At 58.4% G+C, this 20,904-nt stretch overlaps 1 protein-coding gene across 1 annotated transcript in view; it reads left to right on the forward strand.

Annotated features, from left to right (window-relative positions):
- The window catches only part of ITPR3 (inositol 1,4,5-trisphosphate receptor type 3), a 67,634-nt gene that overhangs the window by 24,797 nt on the left and 21,933 nt on the right, over window positions 1–20,904 (forward strand). The window contains 22 exon segments of the mRNA NM_174370.3: window positions 2,480–2,601; window positions 4,424–4,510; window positions 4,979–5,137; window positions 5,323–5,421; window positions 6,231–6,314; window positions 6,893–7,039; window positions 7,216–7,311; window positions 7,868–7,918; window positions 8,111–8,253; window positions 9,117–9,216; window positions 9,295–9,455; window positions 10,064–10,205; window positions 11,712–11,873; window positions 13,940–14,112; window positions 14,633–14,752; window positions 15,140–15,322; window positions 16,003–16,254; window positions 16,344–16,488; window positions 17,019–17,139; window positions 17,804–18,003; window positions 20,031–20,160; window positions 20,663–20,720. Of these exon segments, the coding sequence (NP_776795.1) occupies window positions 2,480–2,601; window positions 4,424–4,510; window positions 4,979–5,137; window positions 5,323–5,421; window positions 6,231–6,314; window positions 6,893–7,039; window positions 7,216–7,311; window positions 7,868–7,918; window positions 8,111–8,253; window positions 9,117–9,216; window positions 9,295–9,455; window positions 10,064–10,205; window positions 11,712–11,873; window positions 13,940–14,112; window positions 14,633–14,752; window positions 15,140–15,322; window positions 16,003–16,254; window positions 16,344–16,488; window positions 17,019–17,139; window positions 17,804–18,003; window positions 20,031–20,160; window positions 20,663–20,720 (2,935 nt within the window).

A 20,904-nucleotide genomic window follows, 5' to 3' on the forward strand; every position in this document is an offset into this window, starting at 1 on the left:
CTGCCCTGTCAGGCTTGGAGCCTACTCACCACCAGGGACAGGATGCCCCCATTTGTTTCATGAAACAGTGGCTGCACAATCTCCTGGGCGAGTCAGGTCAGGAGAGTGAGAACTCTGCCTTCAGGCACCTGGGGCAGCATTGTCTGCCCTCCTTTTCTCCTCTCTGCTTTGGGTGTGGCGGGCGTCAGCTGGGTGGGGAGGGGCAGGTTGCATCCCATCACTAGGGCCGTGGGCTTGCTGCCCTCCCTGGCTCCAGGCTCACTCAGGGCCTGGACTGCCCCCTCCTGTCTAAGTAGACCAGCCAGCCAGACGCAGAGCCTCCGTTTAATATCATAAAGTGGAATTAAAAAACAATACAGTCGATTCATATGCATATTTATGTAATGTAAAATGGGGGGCTCTAGGGCCAGGACCTGAGTGAGCCTGGAGCCTGGGGGGCGGCGTTGTTGGGGGAGGGTTTGTGGGTAGGGAACAGGGACAGTGTAATGCCCCAAGCATGACAGGAGAAAAAGAAGGACAACAGTGATAAGCAAGTAACTCACAAATTTTAGAAGGAAATCTTGGGCACAACTAGAAGACTCTTGGCAGCGGTCAGAGCCAGCCTCTGAATTGAGTACCGCGGCCACAAATGGAGGTGGTGGGTGCAGCCACGTGATACCTTCTCTGAAACAGCACAATCTCCCTGTGAGGTTTGAACAACACAAAGGACAACACAGATCCCTGTTTGTGTCGGAGTTGCATTCCTGGGAAAGGCAGTGTTTGCTAAAAGCATGCAAAAAAGACTGTTTCTGTGCACCATGCTGGGCCCAGAGCGCGCCCGCAGCGTCCACCTGTGAGCGGGTGGGACCCCTTTGTGTTAGGCGCTGGTGCCTAGAATCCCTGTCCTGCCCACTACAGGCTAGCTGTCACCTCACTGGTTGGGACAACAAAGATCACCCCCTCCCATTTCTAAAACACACCGCCCCCAACTCCTACTGGGAACTATAATGTGGTGACCAGGGGACCAGGAGCCCTGAAAACTCCCATTTAGCCTGGAGAAGCAGGAGGACTCGTGGAGGGGTAACCCCCCAGCTTCTTGAAGGTTGGGCAGAACCCTGTGAAGACGTACTCTGGGCAAAGAACTGAGTGTTTCCGAAGTGATGCCCTCTCATGCTGGTGGTACCAGGGTGGGCGAGCTAGGGCAGCCCTCGGTGGCTCCGTCTGCTTATGCAGTTGTCTTTTCCCCTGCGTTCAAGGAAGTTCTGTGTTCTCTCAACTTTGCCTCACTTGGTTCCCCTTCCTGATGACCAGGGGCCTCTGCCTGCTGTGGGCTAGGCAGAAACCCCAGTTTTGTTTTTAGTTTCCAGGGGCTGTAGGACTAGCTTTGACCAGAGTGGGGACATGGCCTTCCCTTAGAGGCTAGAGGGACGGGCCTGACGGGGGGTGCGTCCCGTCTCTGTGATCTGCCTCCCCGAGGGCCCTGTCTGGGTTCCCAGCACGACCGTCTTCCTCCTGTATTGCTGCCAACCAGGGAGGCACAGCACTGCAGCCTGAGAGGGGTCTTAGAGGCCATGAGCTCAGTCCTGTGCTTTCCTGGGATTCCCTCCTGTGACGGAGAGCTCACTGCCTCACAGCACGGCCCGTGGTATTATCAGACAGGCCCTGTCCCCGTGCCAGCGTTTCACCGCACCCCAAATCCTTCTGTCTCTTCCCACCACACTTTAGGGTTTTCCAACTCATGCCTGCTTTCCATAGGTAGAAAAATCTGAACACTCTTTCTGGAGTTTGGGCTTATGGAAATCGTTGACGTTGTATCTATTTCCAAAATAAAAACCAGCTAATAAAGAACCTATTTCTGGAATTTTAATTGGCTCTGTCTTAGGTCGAATTTGCTAGAATCAGATCCTAAAAGGGAGAATTATGAAGAAGGGGTCCCAGGCGGAGTATCAGGGAGTCTTGCTCCTACAGGGCAGGGACGAGCCGAGCAAGGACGTGGTTTCAGGGGAAGAGAGGCCTCAGGTTGATCCCATAGGGACCAACAGACAGTCTCCTCCTCCTGCCGTGGGATGGAGGCCACCTCTCTGGGGTGGGGGATGTATTGATAACTTCCTAGGGAACTGTGGGCAAGATAGTGGTGGGCCAGAGAGGGCTGCTGCTGTGAACTGTCGGCTGCCAGAGTACAAAACCTGGACCCAGACCGGGCACAGGAGGGGTCCTAAGGGCTTCTGATAAACTTCCCGTGGGGAAGAGGGCACGCGTCCACCCCCAGGTGAGGGCCTGTTCTCAGACCTGCTTCCCGGCCCCTCCATCCTACTCAGCACGATCCAGGATGCTTTAAGCTCTCCGGGGGTCTTCCAACACTGCCTCTTCACCCCGGTGGGGCCAGGGGCAGTGATGGAGGGCAGAGCAGAGGCGGGGTTTGCGGGCAGGGCTGTAGGCTGGGGTCTTCCCGGAACCTCGTGTGAGCCGATCTCCCTCCTTCTGCTCCCTCACCCCCCAGACTGCCTCTTCAAGGTGTGTCCCATGAACCGCTACTCGGCCCAGAAGCAGTACTGGAAGGCCAAGCAGACCAAGCAGGACAAGGAGAAGATCGCCGACGTAGTGCTGCTGCAGAAGTTACAGGTCTGGGCATGTGGGTGTCCACTTGGCCGTGTGTCTCATGAACCCGGGCACACGCCCAGGGCTGCCGCTCATCAGAGCCGACAGGGCCTAGTGGCCGAGTCCTGAGGTTTGACCCGTTCGGCCAGGGACTGGTGTGTGTCGCTGTGAAGGAGGTGGGGGGTCTGAGCCCGGTCAGAGGCCCACTCATTTGCCACTCTGTGCCAGATAGAGGCAGGCGTCTCCTCCTCCAGGCCGGTGCAGCCCTGTCCCAGGACCCATGGTGCAGTGAGCTGTGGACTGCCTTCAGCGGGTCTTAGCTAGGCCTTCAGCGGGACATCGTATTCAGTGAGAAACCTGGGCAACTGTACATGGAGTTACAGGGGCTTCTAGAGAAGTGGTTTCAGCGAACCTGATCTGAGAACTAGTCTTAGCCTCTCCCCTCATTCTGTACAGTTGGAGCCTGGGGCCCTTCAGGGGGACTAGGCTGTTGTGGCCATCCTATGAGTTGGCACGGGGCTTAGATGGTCCCTGGGTCTCTGGCCCACGTTGTTGTGTGGTGTGAGGGCCCGGTGGTGGCCCTCAGGCCTCTTGGTTCACATCCTGGGTAGTTCTCTCCGGACTGAGCTCAGGGCCCCCAGTCCAGTGGAAGCGAGTGGGAGGCTTAACTGGGGTCAGCAAGGTTGTAGCATGCTGCTGGGACCTTCCCCTGGGCCTGGGGCCCAACCCGCTCCCACCACCAGGCCGGCCTTCCAGTATCCCCTTCCCCAGGAGGTGGGTGTGAAATGGGGAAAGAGAGGGCCCGCCCCACAGCTGTAAGCCGTGCTGGGAAGAGGGGGCTTGGTGTGGGCTGCTGAGCTCTGTTTTACCCGAGACCGTCTTCACCCCCGCTGGGGGCTGTCGCAAGCTTCTTCCCTGCTGCCGCTGCAGGCCCAGGCTGGGCTGTGGATCTGGCAGGGTGTGGGGCATTCACGTGTGTGCAGATCCTCAGCACCACACGTGCTCACACAGCCAGGCACTGAGGTTTGTGCAAAGTCACGTGGTGCCTGGCACGCCGCCCCCGCAGCCACCCTCCCAGCAGCTTCAGACCTGAAGCCCGGATAACGGGACTGAGGAGATGGAGGGGCAGAGGGACCGCTGCTTTAAGGAGAGCTGGTCTGATGGAGGAGACAGCGCCCCCCCACCCCCAGCAGGACCCCTTCCCCCAAATCTGATGGAGGAGGCAGAGCGTATCCTCAGGCAGCTTCCAGGCTAATGGGACAGAAGAGCCTAAAAAGGCGTCCTTAATGGGAGGCAAACCAAATCCTGGAGGACCGGAGCCGAATCCTTCAGTGTTGGATGTGGCCCATCAGGGAAGGCTCCCTGGAGGCGGTGGGCTGGGAGCACACGCGGTGCTGGGGAGGGAGAGTCGCAGAGGAGCGGGAGGAGGAGGAGGAGGACGTAGTGCCCAGCACACCCGTGGGGCTGGGCCAGGGATTCTGAGTCAGGGCCCCAGGACTCCGGTGTGATGGGGGAGGAGGCCCAGCCTTTGGTTATCTGCTGGGGGTGTTGGGGCTGTAGGGGGCTCAGGGGTCTGTTGGCTGCCCTCCACCAGAGTGAGGTGGTGGGAAGGGGGCAGAGAGGAGGGACCTAGGGCCCCGGGTTGCCTGCTGGGTGCCCAGGCTGCCCCTCTGCACTCTGAGCCTCATTCTCCCATAGCAGCGGGAGGAACAGGGCAGATGGCCCAGGGCGGGCGGGAGGGGGCTCACTCTGGGTGCAGTGGCACGGCCTGTGGGTGAGGGGGGGTCGTGCCCCTCCAGGAGCGGGCTCCTGGGCCTGGCCTCCACCGCGGTGTGTGTCTGTGCAGCACGCAGCCCAGATGGAGCAGAAGCAGAACGACACGGAGAACAAGAAGGTGCACGGGGACGTCGTGAAGTACGGCAGCGTCATCCAGGTGCGGGGCGCGTGGGTGTGGGCTGAGGGGCACCACCCGGCCGGCCCGTGGGACGACTGCCCGCCCGCCTCTGCATGTGCACGGTGCTTGTGAGCCGTGTCCACAGGTGTGTGTGTGTTCAGCACGGGGGTCACAGCGCAGGGCCTGGAGCCCCAGGGGCCGGGCTCATGTGGTGCTTCTGTGGCCTGGGCGAGTTGCTTCCCTTCCCTGGACCTCTCTTTTCCCCATCCGGACGATCAGGCCAGCGATAGTAAATACTTTTCTCCAGCTGTTACAGGATTACGGGAGCTAATACGAGTACGGTGTTTAGAGCAGGGCTCTTTTGTGTGATCACCTGGGTGCCAGACTGGGTGTGGTGTGAGTGTGCGTGTGGTCGTGTTTATGTCCTGTGTGTCCAAGGGTCCTGTGCACCCCCTGCTCTGATGGGCCGGCCTCCTGGGGTGACCTCACCCCCGCCCTGCCCCCCAGCTCTTGCACATGAAGAGTAACAAGTACCTGACCGTCAACAAGCGGCTGCCAGCCCTGCTGGAGAAGAATGCCATGAGGGTGACGCTGGACGCCACGGGCAATGAGGGCTCCTGGCTCTTCATCCAGCCCTTCTGGAAGCTGCGGAGCAACGGGGACAACGTGAGGATGGCCTGGGGGGAGGGCCCTGCTGGAGGGCACGGGCCGCAGCTCCGGGGGGCCTTCTACAGGGTCCTTGGCGGGGGTGCTGCACGAGCCCAGCCCGTTTCTCAGGGGCCAGAGTGACCAGAGAGAAGCCTGGGGGCCCCGCCCTCCGCACCCTCACCCGGCTCCGTCGGTCCCCGTAGGTGGTTGTGGGGGACAAGGTGATCCTGAATCCCGTCAACGCCGGGCAGCCTCTGCACGCCAGCAATTACGAGCTCAGCGACAACGCCGGCTGCAAGGAGGTGAGCGGGGCGGGGGAGAGAGAGGTGGGCTGAAGTAGGCTGGGACCTGGGTCGCGTTGCAGGAGGGCCTGCACCTGGCCAAACGTCTCTCGAGCAACAAAATCCAAAGAAACTATGAGGCTGAGCGTAACAGCATGCATTCACAGTGGGGGCAGTTAGGAACAGTAGGATACAAAAAGGCCAAAATCCAGCTGCTATTTCTGAGATACTGGGAGCGAAAGCCAGGTACTGGGCATGATTGCTGCACGGGGCACCAGCGAGGGGGCGGGAGGCTGCCTAAGCCACGCCTCTGGCCCGGCCCATGGATCCACCCCACTCTCACCCTTTATAAGACGAGCTAGCAGGGCACCTGGGACTTGCTGTTGCTCTCTAGGGCTGCAGCATGAATCCCGCTAAAGCCTTGTCTGAACTGGTTGTCTGGCTTCTTATTAATTTCTGTAGATTAAAGAGTCCGGGGACCCTAGTTGGTAGTCTCGTTGGGCTGGCCCTGCAGTGGAGGAGTGTCTACACACCCGCTCCCCGCAGGGTTGCTCCCTCTGGTCCTGTCTACCGCTGGAGGGGCTGGGTGGGCCTTCCCGACCCTCTTCCTGTCTCCCAGCGTCTGCCCACATTCTCCAGCCCACAGGGTGGCTGCCCCAGGGCAGGTGGGCTGGGGCCTGGGGGCCCTGGTTGGGGGCAGACACCCCCTCCCTGTGCTCATTCCTGGGCGCTGGGCTGGTCTCGCCTCACCCGCTCAGGGCCTTCAGCCCGCCCACTCCCCAGGGGCTGGGGGCCTGCCCAGCCTCACGCGTCTCTCTGTGCTTCCCCAGGTCAACTCTGTGAACTGCAACACCAGCTGGAAGATCAACCTGTTCATGCAGTTCCGAGACCACCTGGAGGAGGTGCTGAAAGGGGTAAGGACTGGGGACACCCCTTCCCCTGCCGCCCCACCCACTCCTGGTCCCCCTGCCAGCCTATGCCCACCTGCCGGGCACCCGGCTCTGCTCCCTGTCCCGTCCGTGCTCCACGCACCTCCTTCTCTGGCTCCATACCCCCTGCAGCCCACCCCACCCCGCAGGGCCGTTCCCAGCCGCCCCAGCTGGCCTCTTCTCTGTCTCTGGCCTTGAAACCCCTGCTCCATCCGCTCCCAGTCCTGGCTGAGCTCACTTTGTTTTCTGGGAAGGGGCCGTGGGCACAGATCCTCTGAGCACTCTCTCCCCTCACCCACGCCTCTCCACAGTTCCAAGCCAAGCCCCCTACCCTCTGCCCCATGCCCTCTCCGTCAAAGATGCCAGGCTGCCTGGTCAGGGCCTGTGCCTTCCAGGGTGGGCAATCGAACACGCGGGGTTTCCCCTGCCCGTGGCCGCCCTCTGTGGGGGTGGGCTGGGCTCTGTGTACCTGCTGGCTCTGGAAGGTGTCTAAGACGGGGCGGGGCGGGGGCTCGCCTGCTGGGAGGGTCCCCGGCCGCCCTGAGCCCACAGCCCGCCTGCAGGGAGACGTGGTGCGGCTGTTCCACGCGGAGCAGGAGAAGTTCCTGACGTGCGACGAGTACAGGGGCAAGCTGCAGGTGTTCCTGCGCACCACGCTGCGCCAGTCTGCCACATCAGCTACCAGCTCCAACGCCCTCTGGGAGGTGGAGGTCAGAGCCCCGCCCCTGCCGGGTGGGAGGTCACCCCCCCAACACACGCACACACAGCGTCCGTCTCCTCTGAGCCCCTCCGCAGCCAAGGGGCCAGAGAGGATCGCAGAGCCACCCTCCCAGAGCCCTCTGGGCCTGCAGCGTTCCTCCCATGCATTTCTTCCTGCCTCGCCCAGGTGGTCCACCACGACCCGTGCCGTGGAGGAGCTGGCCACTGGAACGGCCTCTACCGCTTCAAGCACCTGGCCACCGGCAACTACCTGGCTGCTGAGGTGGGTGGGGAGGCAGAGGGCATCCTGGGAGCCCCAGCCCCACATCCTGAGGGTGTGTAGACACTCCCAACAGGTTGATCTTCCACACATGCATGAGCGTGTGTGCCTGGCACACGCCTGCACGCAGACTCACATGTCTTTTGACTCTGTTTATTTGTGCTTATTTATCTATTTAACCGGTATTTGTAGTCATGCTCGGGTGATGGTAAGTCTCACGGGTGTGATGATGCTCCTGCTCTGCTAGCAGCTGTTCTGGGCCCTGGGGCTACAGCAGTGAGCTCGACTCCCAGCCCTGTTGCAGCTTAACATTCCGCATCCGTCTTTGTCCATGACGCACAGGCTTGTGTATATCAGGACGTGTGTGTGTGTGTCTGTCCGTCCATCCAACTGTGGGTCTGTGGAGGGCAGTGATCTTGTGGGTGTGTCCTCCAGGGCTGGCATGAATCCTGGGGCCGGGCTGGGCACCCCTGGGAGGGTAGGGGCTGCCTGCCCCAACCCAGGGTCGTTTTGGAGCGGGGATCATGTGGATAGCTCCCCATCTTGAATCTCTGAGCAGGAGAACCCCAGCTACAAGGGTGATGCCTCTGATCCCAAGGCAGCAGGCACGGTGAGGACCGGGGAGGGTTTGGGGGCCGGGGAAGGGTGACTGTGCGTGGCTCTGGGGTTGGGGGGTGGGGAGGCCATGAGACCCTGGGAAGCAGGCTGGAGGGAAAAGGCCTCTCGGGTGGGATCCTGAGTGGTTTCAGGGGGCCTGAGAGGAGGGACGGGCTCCTGCCTGAGTCAGGGTGCCCGCCCCCAGGGTGCGCAGGGCCGCACAGGTCGCCGGAACGCTGGGGAGAAGATCAAGTACCGCCTGGTGGCTGTGCCCCACGGCAACGACATCGCTTCCCTCTTCGAGCTGGACCCCACCACGCTGCAGAAGACCGACTCCTTCGTGCCCCGGTGGGTGGGCACTGTGGGCCTGGGGTTGGCGGGGGTTGCCTGGGCTAGTATCCGGACCCCCAGTACCCCCTGCTCCTCTGTCCTTCCTTGCATGACCCATCCCTCTGGAGATCCAGATCCGAGGCAGCTGTAGGGAGCTCACCGCCGCTGAACTTGGCATGTGCTGGGCCACGGGCCCTGCACCCTGGGTGCCGCCTTCTCTCCAGTGTTCTTTACAGCCAGTTGGCCTGGGGCTCAGGACACATTGGGTGCGGGGGACGGACTCCTTAACCTTTAAGGTCTTCCAACCTGGAGATTTTAGGATGGAACATCAGGAAGCTTCCTGGGTGTCAATCAGGCTTTAACATTGACCTCAGGCAGCTGACTTGGTCACTTGGCCCAGACATCCTCACCTGTGTAGTGGGATTATCAAGTTACCCATCAAAGGGCTGATGGGAGGATTACCCAATCCCTTATCTGCATCTTGAGGCCAGATGTACTTGGAGGTTCAGATTGTTTTTCATTTCTGAAAGGTAGTTGTGTTTCACCATCAAAGACATGACTATTTCTGACGTGAGACGCAGGCATGTTGACACTGAAAGGGATAAATAGTGTAAATAACCTCATTTGTCCAAAGAATTTGGGTCCCGAGCTTGCATGCACGCCTGGGCTCTTGGAGTGCGTGGGTCTGGGGAGAGCGGGCGAGGTGTGAGGGCCTGGGGTTTCTCTCCTCTGGCTCCTCACCTGGGGGGGACGGGCGCCCTTGGCCCACGGCCGCTGGCTGTGGAGGCAGGAGGAGGATGCAGGGCCGCGGGGGTTAGAGCCGGCAGATGGCCGGGAGGCGCTGCGACGCGCTCCCTGCGCCCGGCCCTGGCCCGCTGCAGGAACTCCTACGTCCGGCTGCGGCACCTGTGCACCAACACTTGGATCCAGAGCACCAACGTGCCCATTGATGTCGAGGAGGAGCGGCCCATCCGACTCATGGTGCGGGCCCTGAGGGCTGGGGGCCGGGCTGGGGTCCAGGTTGGTCCCGGGAGGCCCTGCTGACCTGTGTCCCTGCAGCTGGGCACCTGCCCCACCAAGGAGGACAAGGAGGCCTTCGCCATCGTGTCGGTTCCCGTGTCCGAGATCCGAGACCTGGACTTCGCCAACGACGCCAGCTCCATGCTGGCCAGCGCCGTGGAGAAGCTGCACGAGGGCTTCATCAGCCAGAATGACCGCAGGTGGGCTGCAGGGGCAGGGTTCCAGGGGCTCCCCAAGAGCCTTTGTCCTCCTGGGGTGGGCGTCTCGTGGACGAAGGCGTCAAAGCAGAAGCCGGACAGGCTGGTGGGGTGATAGGCGGGGACTAGGCCCTGCCGGGCCCTGGCTGACTTGGGGCCCCAGGCTCACCGCTCACATACTCCAAGAACCAGCTCTGTGATGGAGTCATCATTACCCCTGTTTCACTCATGATGGGATTGAGGCGCAGAGAGGTTCAGAGACTTGTCCGTGGTCACACAGCTAGTAAGTGGCAGTCAGGATGGAAATGAAGAGCCCTTCACACCAGACACCCCACGTGTGCCCTACTGGTTTTTCTCCAGATCGGAGTATCCTGGGATTCTCTGTCTAGAGGGCACTTTGGAATCCAGGGTGGATGGGGGCAGGGGTGTGCGTGGAGGGCAGCTCAGGGTGAGGCTGGGAGAGAAGTGGAAGTCAGGTGTCAGGCTGTGTGCTATGACGGCAGGGCTGGCTGTGGGGAAGGGGTGGTTGCCCCTGGGGGCACGTGAGGGGGTCCTCAGGGTGCCCAGGGTCAGCCCTTCACACTCCTCTCGCCTGGTGTCCCTTTGTGAAGGTTTGTTATCCAGCTGCTGGAGGACCTGGTGTTTTTTGTCAGTGATGTCCCCAACAATGGGCAGAACGTGCTGGACATCATGGTCACCAAGCCCAACCGCGAGCGGCAGAAGCTGATGCGAGAGCAGAACATCCTCAAACAGGTAGCCGTGCACACCTGGGGCTGGGCGGACCCGTGGCCAGCGAGCAGGACGTCTTCTATTTTTTTTTTTTAATATATATGTATTCTCTTTATTTTTGGCTGTGCTGGGTCTTCGTTGCTGCGCATGGGCTGTCTCTGGCTTCTCCTTGGGGGGGCTTCCCTTGTTGCGGAGCGCGGGCTCTGGGGCGTGTGGGCTGCCATAGTCGTGGCTCCCGGCGTCTAGAGCACAGGCTCAGTAGGTGTGGCTTAGTTGGGCTTAGTTGCTCCATGGCATGTGGGGTCTTCCCAAATCGGGATCGAACCCGTGTCTCCTGCATTGGCAGACGGATTTTTTTATCACTGAGCCACCAGGGAAAGCTCATCTTTTTGACATAAGCCTGCCTTTTCACCTCTCCAGCTGAGCTGTGGTCTCCCTTCTGTTTTCTCATCACTTCTTTAAACATTTTTTTTTAATTATTTTTTAAAAAATCTGAGGTGCGGTTGGTCTCATCACCTCTTCCTGCACTGTTACCATGTACCACCTCCGCCCTTAGTGCCCGTCACCTCGTTTAATCCTCCCGACCCAGGGGAAGTCTTCTTAATTATTATCCCCGTTTCACCCTCGAGGCACGCAGAGGTTGGAGTCACTTGACCGAGGCCACAGCTTGGAAGCAGTAGGGCCAGGATTTTCATGCAGATGTCAGCTTGAGAACTTGTGCTTTAAACACTTTTTTTTTCCCCAAATTTTTATTATGAAAAATCTCAAATGTTGAGCAAGTATTGAAAGAACAGTACAGTGAACACGCATTCGTTACCACTTTGCCAGTCTGGCTTTCTATAACTCTCCATCTCCAGACCGCCCCTGTGTCCACGCATCTCAAAGGAGGGTGCACCTCACCTCTAAACGTTTCAGTGTGCCTCTCCAAAGGGTAAAAGCATCGTTCTCTATAAGCAGAGTCTCACGACTACACCTAAGGAAACGAGCGACAATACCTGATCCGGACCAGCCTTCTGGGCCTTTCCCCAAACGCCTGTGTAAAGCTCGTTTTTTGGGGGGGCAATCAGGTTCCAACTAAGGTTTTCTCATTCCGGGTGATTCTGGCTCTTTGGTTGCTGTTCTATAACAGTTCTTCACCCACACCCAGTCCCCGAGTTAAACTTGTTTTTGGACAAGGCAGGCCTGCGTCTGATCCCTTAAGCTCTGGCCACCCGCTTTGGCTTGCCTTTTCTCTTAGCCTCAGAGTCCTGAGCTGCAGCCACCCTCAGCCCTCCCTGCAGAGGCTGAGGCAGGCCTGGGACCTGAGCTGAGACTAGGACTCGCGGTGGGGAGGGGCCGGCCGAGGCCAGTGTCCTGGGGACTCCAGCCAGGAGAGGGGAGCGGGTGAGGGGTGGGCTGGGGCCATGTCCAGCTTAGAACCAGCTGGGGGTTAATGTCAGGGTGGCCTCCGGGCAGGGTCAGCGTGAGGCTGAGGGTAATGAGGGGTGCGGGCAGATGCGGGGCTTCTTCCTGACTCTCCGTGCTCCCTAGATCTTCGGCATTCTGAAGGCCCCGTTCCGTGACAAGGGGGGCGAGGGCCCCCTGGTGCGGCTGGAGGAGCTGTCGGACCAGAAGAACGCGCCCTACCAGCACATGTTCCGCCTGTGTTACCGAGTGCTGCGCCATTCCCAGGAGGACTACCGCAAAAACCAGGTGGGCTGCCGCAGCCCGCTGCCCCCTGCCCGCCGGCTCCTGCGCTCCGCTTTCTTTCACCCCGCACGTGCTCCCCAAGGCGCACCCCGCTGTGCCAGGCGCAGTCTCAAGGGGATCGGACTGTAGGCCGGTCCTCACGGCACACAGCCTGGCTCCGTCCTTTGAGGGACCTCACACTGGGTTTAACGTTCCACGGTGGCTGTCTTGAAATTCTTAATTTTTGAATAAGAATCCTGCTGTTTCTTTTCTTAAAAAAAAAAAATTACCTCTAGTTGAATTCATTGAAGTATAGTTGATTTATAATGTTTTTAATTACTGTCATACGTCTGTGTTTCAGTTACATCTATGTTCCTTTTTTTAATATTCTTTTCCACTATGCTTTGTCATAGGATACTGAACAGAGTTCTCTGTGCTGTCCATTAGGATCTTACTGTTCATGCATTCTATATATGCAAGCTAACCCCAACATCCCCCCTCCCTCCCCCAGCCCCTCCCCTCCCCCCCCGCACCCACCAGTCTGTTCTCTGTGAGCCTGTTTGTTTGATGGGTGAGTTCATTTGTATCATATTCTAGATTCCACATACAAGTAATACCATATGGCATTTGTCTTTCTCTTCTTAATTTCCCTTAGTATGATAATTTCTAGTTTCATTCGTGTTGCTGTGAATGGTGTTCTTTTGTTCTTTTTTATGGCTGAGTAGTATTCCACTGTGGGGTTTCCCTGGTGGCTCAGTGGTAAAGACTCTGCCTGCCAATGCAGGAGACATGGGTTTGATCCTTGGGTTTGGAGAAGGAGATGGCAACCCCCTCCAGTGTTCTTGCCTGGAGAATCCCAGGGACAGGGGAGCCTGGTGGGCTGCCGTCTATGGGGTCGCACAGAGTCAGACACGACTGAAGCGACTTGGCGGTGGCAGCAGCGTGTCTTGGCTATTGTAAGTAGTGCTGCTGTGAACACAGGGGTGAATGTATCTTTTTTAGTTATAGTTTTGTCTGAATATGTGCCCAGGAGTAGGATTCCTGGATCATATGGTAATTCTATTTTAGTTTTCCAAGGAACCTCTGTACCATTTTCCATAGTGGCTGCACCAACTTACATTCCCACTTACAGTGTGGCAGAGTTCCCTTTCCTCCATACCCTCTCCAGCATCTGTTGTTTGCAGACTTTTTAATGATGGCCATTCTGACTGGTGTGAGGAGGTACCTCATTGTATTAATAGTTTTAATTTGCATTTCTCTAACGATTAGTGTTATTGAGCATCTTTTCATGTGCCTATTGGTCATTTGTATTTCTTTAGAGAATTGTCTATTTAGGTAGGTCTGTCCATTTTTTGATTGGGTTCGTTTTTTGTTGTTGAGTTGTGTAAGCTATTTGTATATTTTGGAAGGTAAGCCCTTGTCAGGCACATCCTTTGCAAATATTTTCTCCCATTCTGTAGGTTGTCTTTTTGTTTTGTTTATGATTTCCTTTGCTGTGCAAAAGTTTGTAAGTTTGATTAGGTCCCATTTGTTTATTTTGGTTTTTATTTCTCTTGCCTCTGGAGACTGACTTAAGAAAACACTGGTACAGTTTGTCAGAGAATGTTTTGCCTGTGATCTCTTCTAGGAATTTTATGGTGTTGTGTCTTATATTAAAGTCTTTAAGCCATTTTGAGCTGATTTTTGGTGAGATGGTGTGTTCTAAGGTCATTGATTTACATACGGCTGTCCAGCTTTCCCAATGACGCTTGATGAAGAGACTTTCTGTTGTATATTCTGCCTCCTTTGTTGAAGATTAATTGACCATAGGTGTGTGGGTTCATTTCTGGGAAGAGTCTGCTATCTCATTTTCACTGGGCCCCACCAATCATGTAGCTGGTCTGCTAACAAACAGGGTCCCTCCGTGATGGGGGTTTCACTCTGGCACGGAGCTAGGTGGGAGCTAAATACCTATGTTACATAAACTCACCCTCGGCCTGGGGCTGGTGTCCTCTCCTGGACCCTTTTAACTTCCTAGGGTCTGGGGGCCTGGGAGGCAGTGTCCTGGAGCAGAGCGGGCTCCCTGTGACCCTTAGCCTGGCTGTCCCTAGGAGCACATCGCCAAGCAGTTCGGGATGATGCAGTCCCAGATTGGCTATGACATCCTGGCCGAAGACACCATCACTGCCTTGCTGCACAACAACCGCAAGCTCCTGGAGAAGCACATCACCAAAACAGAGGTGGAGACCTTTGTCAGCCTGGTGCGGAAGAACCGGGAGCCCAGGTGGGCCCCCCTCGCCGGTCCCAGCCCACCACCCCTCCCCACTCCCAGCGCTGCCTGGGGAAGAGAGCCGCTGACGCTGGCTGTTAAATCTTGAAATCCTTCTGCACTTGTTGGTAAACTGCCCCCTCTCTGAGGCCCTGGTCCCCCCAGCCCCTCCCTGAGTCCCCCCAAATTTGGCCCAATTTAGCAGTAAGAGTGTCGACTCTGGTGCAGCAGGAGGCCCCCGGAAACTTTTTCAACAGGCGAGTCAGTGCCTGCAGTGAAGCAGTTAAATATTTTGAATATCATTCCTCCCCTGGGCGTCCTTTTCTCTGCCCCTAGGCAGTTAGCCCCAGGGTGATGCCCGTGGGTTGTCCCTCTCCCGGGGGAGTCTGCAGCCCCAGCTCTGAGCTCTGGAAGGGAGGAGGAGCAGTAAACTGCAGGCGCCGGGGAGCTGGAGCTGCCAGCTGGGGAGGCGGGCGGACCTTTGCCCCCTCCAGGGGGCCACCTCTGAGCTCTTCCCTGCTGTCACCTCCCCCAGGTTCCTGGACTACCTGTCCGATCTGTGTGTGTCCAATCACATCGCCATCCCCGTCACCCAGGAGCTCATCTGCAAGTGTGTGCTGGACCCCAAGAACAGCGACATTCTCATCCAGACCGAGTGAGCTGGCTGCACTCTCCCACCCGCGGTTCAGTCTTCCCAGGGCACCCCCTGCCCGGCTCCCCGGCCGCCTTAGAGCTGGGGCGCTGGCCGGCTTCAGGCTGGAACAGGCTCCCTGCTCTCCACAGACACTCAGAGCCTGCTGTGTGCCCAGCTCAGTGCCTGGCATGGTGTGGGGGAGGGCAGGGTCACAGAGGAGAGGGAGCCAAGGCCCCGGCCTTCCCGAAGCTTGTGGTCTGTCTGGGGTCCTGAGCTGGAGGTCGTTCCCACAGGGGAGGCCACCTGGGAGCCGGCTGGCCCTCAGCCCAGCTCCAGGAGGGGTGGCTGTGGTGCTTGGCGGGGAGGGCTCTGGGCGCCTCTCCGATCGATGGTGCCACGCATCCACAGGCTTCGGCCCGTGAAGGAGATGGCGCAGTCCCACGAGTACCTGAGCATCGAGTACTCAGAAGAGGAAGTGTGGCTCACATGGACCGACAAGAACAACGAGCACCACGAGAAGAGCGTCCGGCAGCTGGCTCAGGAGGCGCGGGCCGGCAATGCCCACGACGAGAACGTGCTCAGCTATTACAGGTGCCCGGGGTCCCCCCAGCTGGCTTCGGCCAGGCCCTGCCCTGGGACGAGCCCCAGCGGCTTCTGCGGGTGCTCCTGCCTCCTCCTTCACCCGCGAGGCCAAGTCAGCGTGACTGGGCAGCCCGAGGAGCACTTGTTGGCCTGAGGACAGGCTCGGCGCAGTGGCCTGAAAGAGACCCACACCCCTTTCCCAACATCCATATTTTAAAAATAAGAACACTAGGTAACACTCATCAGATGCTCACCCTGTCCCCAGCACTGGTCAAAACACTTCACCCGATCACTCAGTTCAGCCTCACAACAACCCTGAGAGGCAGGGCCTGTCATTACCCACATTGTAAAGTTGGGGGGACAGGCGTGCACGCGTGCTAAGTCACTTTGAGTTGTGTCCGACTCTGTGACCCTATAGCCTATAGCCCCCCAGGCCCCTCTGTCCATGGGATTTTCCAGGCAAGAGTACTGGAGTGGGTTGCCATGTCCTTCTCCAGGGGGGTCTTCCCGACCCAGGGACTGAACCCTCGTCCCTTTATAACTCTTGCATTGGCAAATGGGTTCTTTACTCTTAGTGCCACCTGGATAGCACGCGTGCAGCACGCACTGGTCTTCAGCAGGCCCAGGTGTGTGCTAGAAGCCCTTGAGAGCCCACCTGCCACGTCCTCACCGGCCTCCTTGCCCCGCAGGTACCAGCTGAAGCTCTTCGCCCGCATGTGCCTGGACCGGCAGTACCTGGCCATCGACGAGATCTCCCAGCAGCTGGGCGTCGACCTCATCTTCCTGTGCATGGCGGACGAGATGCTGCCCTTTGACCTGCGCGCCTCCTTCTGCCACCTGATGCTCCACGTGCACGTGGACCGCGACCCCCAGGAGCTGGTCACACCCGTCAAGTTCGCCCGCCTCTGGACCGAGATCCCCACGGCCATCACCATCAAGGAGTGAGCTGGGTGGAGGAGGGCGGGCAGGGCCCGGCTGGAGTGGGCGGACCCCGGGGACCCTCACGCCTGGCCACCTCCACCTCTTCCAGCTACGATTCCAACCTCAACGCCTCCCGAGACGACAAGAAGAACAAGTTCGCCAGCACCATGGAGTTCGTGGAGGACTACCTCAACAATGTGGTCAGCGAGGCCGTGCCCTTCGCCAACGAGGAGAAGAACAAACTCACCTTTGAGGTGGGCTAGGGCTCGGCGGGATGCTGGCGTGGTCCCTCCCCTGGTCTCAGTACCCCCTGGGGTGGGCAGTGCGATCCTTAACCTAACTTCCCTCAGCGTCCCTGTCAGGGCAGGGAGACCATGTAGACCGCTGGGACTCCCCAGGAGGGAGGCTTCTCTCCTGACTCCCTGGAGAGGGCTGCCTCCTCCTGGTCCATGCACCCCATCAGTGCAGGGCTGGGTCGCAGGCAGGAGCCCCCAGCCCCTACTTCCTGCATTTCTGCCCTGTCCTCCCCACAGTAGACTCCTCTGCAGGCAGGTCTTCCTCCGTAACTCTCTGGGGTAGGGCGGCGCTGATCTGGGACCCTTGGCTCAGTGTCCACGCAGCCCTGACATCCTAGCGATGGGACCCTCGAGTATACCGGCTGAGCCCTGCTGGCACGAGCGGGCCCTGCCCCGCCTCGCCTTCCCAGAAGACCACGCCCCTTGTGAGGTCCCACCCATCACTGCTTTGGGCTCACGCTGGCCTCGGTCCCGCCCCCTCTCCGCAGGTGGTCAGCCTGGCGCACAACCTCATCTACTTTGGCTTCTACAGCTTCAGCGAGCTGCTGCGGCTCACGCGCACTCTGCTGGGCATCATCGACTGCGTGCAGGCCTACGAGGACCCAGGCGGTGAGGCCTCGCTCCCTAGCGCTCAGCGGCTTCCCCTTAGCAACGGAAGTCCTCTCCCATTCACCTTCCTCCTGGTGGCTTCATCCTGCCTCCTGGCTCTGCTGCCAGGGGGCGTCTTGGGTCCCTGTCTCCTCCAGCCTTGGCTGGACCGGAGAGACCCCTTCTCTGAGCAAGAGCTGTGGAGACCCTGGGATCTGGGCGAGTTGCCTTCCAACATCCGGGTCTTGAGGGAGATAATGAGGCCCTGTCTGTGGAGCTCCGGGTCAGATGGGGAGATGCACCCTGTTATCCAGGAACAGCCATCTGAGAGGAGACATAGCCTTGCTGTCAGGGGGGCATAAACTCATCTAAACAAAAAGTGCACAGAGACTGAGCCCAGGCTTTAGCGCTGTCCACACATTGTCCCTTGATCCCTCGTGCTCGGTAACAGCTCTTGTGATTTTCCACCGGAGGATTCTCACTGATCTCCCCACACGGTTCACCTCTGCCCACCCCTCCCTCCTTTTTGCAGATTTGGGATAGCTCCCCTCCCCCAGGAAGTCTTCCTAGGTTAGCCCTGCCCCTGCCTTAGGGTGGCTTTGCCCTGCAGATGACAGAGACACAGGTAGACCAGGTGCCCCTTCATACACCCTCCGTGACCCCCTTCCCACTCCCCACCCCACAGGCAAGAATGTGCGGCGGTCCATCCAGGGCGTGGGGCACATGATGTCCACCATGGTGCTGAACCGCAAGCAGTCTGTCTTTGGTGGCCCCAGTTTGCCTGCTGGTGCCGGTGCCCCTGAGCCGCTGGACAGGAGCAAGTTTGAGGAGAATGAAGACATTGTGGTGATGGAGACCAAGCTGAAGATCCTGGAAATACTGCAGGTGGCGGGGCCAGGAGTGTGGCGGGGCGTGTTGGGAAGGGGCCGGGGGGGCGGGGAGCAGGGCCGGGTGGGTTGGTGAGGTGAGCACCTCAGAGCAAAGCATCTCATTCTGGGAGGCTCCACACGGAGCCGTTTAGCCCAGTGATTCTCAAAAGTGTGGTTCGCTGGCCGGCAGCATCAGCCTCACCTGGGGACTTAGAAATGCAGGTTCTTGGGCCCTGTCCAAGATTTATGGATGAGAGATGCCGTAGGTGGGGCCCGCAGTCTGTGTGGTGAGAGGCCCTCCCGGTGGTCCTCGTATGCACTGAGGTCTGGCTGTGTCCCCTCGTCATACAGGCAAGGAAAGGGAAGTGGGGAAGGAACTTTCCTGCAGTCACACAGACTTTGAGGCAGAGCTAGAGGTTTGAGAGCCCACTTCCTGGTGGAGTGGACACAGTCAGCCTTCTTCTTGGTCTGAGGCCCCCAGCAGCACTTGGGGAGGGGCTGACGGGTCCTGAGGAGGGAGAAGGACCCTTGCTTTTGTGGTGCTGCCACCAGGGGGTGGGAAGGGTGATGTGACCTTCCTGGGGATCCCATCTGGGCAGGGTCTGCTTAGGAGAGTCAGAAAAGGGGGCTTCTGACTCATTCCCGGGGCTGGGGGCTATCAGATCTGAGTCCTGGGCATGGCCGGAGGCTCTGTGCCCCTGACATAGAGGACCGAGGCATCAAAGGAGCCTGAAACTCGTGTCCTCAGCCCGCCCCGCAGTGGCCTCCCCTGCTCCCCCACATTCCTTGCTTCCTGGGAAGCCCAGGGTCTGTCTGACACAGTGGGATGGGAGGACCACAGTCCTCTGGATCTGGGGAGCTTCCTGCCTATCCCTGTCCACATCCAGCCTGGGAAGGAGCGACTGAGTGGGCCGGGACGGGGGGTGTCTACCTTGTTCTGAGAGGAGGTACCACCCCCACCAGTGGGGCAGGAGCCAGAGACAGGCGCCCTGGACTTCCCTGGGAGGAGGAGTCTTTCTTTGTGTTTTATTGAAGTATAGTTGATTTATAATGTTATTAATTTCTGCTGTGCAGCAAAATGATTCAGTTATATGTACATATATACATTCTTTTTATGTATTTTTCTATTATGGCTTATCACAAGATAGTAAATGTAGTTCCCTTTGCAATACAGTAGGACCTTGTGGTTCGTCCGTTCTACATATAATAGTTTGCCATGTATTATATACATATATAATATATTATCTACATCTACTATATTGTAATACATGTAATATACATGTATTACATGCATTATAATACATGTAATATAATATATGATATACATGTGATATACATGTAATATACATGTAACATAATGTATTATATAACATAATATTATGTTGCATATATATAACTCCCACTCCCTCCCTCCCCCACTTCCCCTCCCCCTGGCAACCACAAGTCTGTTCTGTCTTGAGTCTGCTTCTGTCTCATAGGTAGGTTCCTTTGTGTTTTTTAGTGTCCACAGTTAAGTGGTATTATATGCTATTTGTCTGCTTGAGTTTCTTCATTTAGTACGATGATATCTGTCTACATCCATCCATGTTGCTGCAAATGGTGGCGTTTCATTCTTTTTGATGGCTGAGTAGTACTCCATCTCTCTCACACACGTCCACACATACCCACACCTTCTCTATCCATCCCTCTGTTGATGGGCCTTCAGGTTGCCCCCTTGTCTTGGCTGCTGTGAACACAGAGGCGCGTGCATCTTTCTGAATTGCAGTTTTGTCCAGGTGCATCCCCAGGAGTGGGATTGCTGGATCATGTGGCAGCTCTGTTTGTAGCTTTCTGAGGACCCTCCAGACAGTCCTCCATGCGCCTGCGCCAGCTTGCATTCCCAGGGGAGAGGGGTCTCACTGCCTCGGTTGTGACGGCCCACGGAGTCCTGAGCTTCTGTGCAGGGCCTCCCAGCCCCAGGGCTCGTCCGGGGTGGCACCTCACTCCGCCTGCTGCGAGCTTGGCCTCAGACCTGTCCTCACCCCATCCTCCCACCTTCTCCAGTTCATCCTCAACGTCCGCCTGGATTACCGCATCTCCTACCTGCTGTCCGTCTTCAAGAAGGAGTTCGTGGAGGTGTTTCCCATGCAGGACAGTGGGGCCGATGGCACGGCCCCTGCCTTCGACTCCACCAGTGAGCCCCTGCCCCTCCCTTCACCCCAACTGCAGGCTGAGGCTGCGTGACTTGATGCATCACAAGGGGCTGCGGTCTGGGGCCACCTCTGGCCAGCACCCCTGCCCTGCCCTCGTTTCCCAGGCTGCAAGGGCCTTTCCTCCCCTTGTCCCACTTACTTGTCCCAGAGAGGGAGCAGGGCAGGGGTCATCCCCTCCAGTTCCTAAATGGGGAAACAGGCCCTCGGGAGGCAGGGGCTTGCCCATGACCATCGTCAGTGAGAGGCTGAGCCAGGCCAGCTCCCCCAGCCAGGACCCCGCTGGCACCTGCAGGTCTGTGGGCTGCCCCACGGGTCCCTGCTCTGGGCAGTTCTGCCTCCACCCCAGGAGAGGCAGGCAGAGGGGGAGCCGCCCAGCCAGTGTGGGGGCGAGGGTGGTCTCAGTGTCACCCTGCTCCCTCTCCCTGTGCTCCCTGTTGTCCTGCGTGCACACAGCCTCCATCTGCCCCCTCTTACTCCCTGCAGCCGCCAACATGAACCTGGACCGCATTGGGGAGCAGGCGGAGGCCATGTTTGGAGTGGGGTGAGGCCAGGGGTGAGGGGGGTGGTGTGGGTGGGGTTGGTGGGTGATGAGGATACAGGCTGGAGACCCTTCACTCCTCGGGTTAATCTTCCTGCAGACCCTTACCTGGCCCTGGGGTAGAGGTCCCCCAGCTTTGTGCTCTGACTCTCCCTTGCCTGCCTAAACCCAGTGATACCGGGGCTCC

This window comes from Bos taurus, chromosome 23 (genome assembly GCF_002263795.3).
Source record: "Bos taurus isolate L1 Dominette 01449 registration number 42190680 breed Hereford chromosome 23, ARS-UCD2.0, whole genome shotgun sequence".
NCBI lineage: Eukaryota > Metazoa > Chordata > Mammalia > Artiodactyla > Bovidae > Bos > Bos taurus.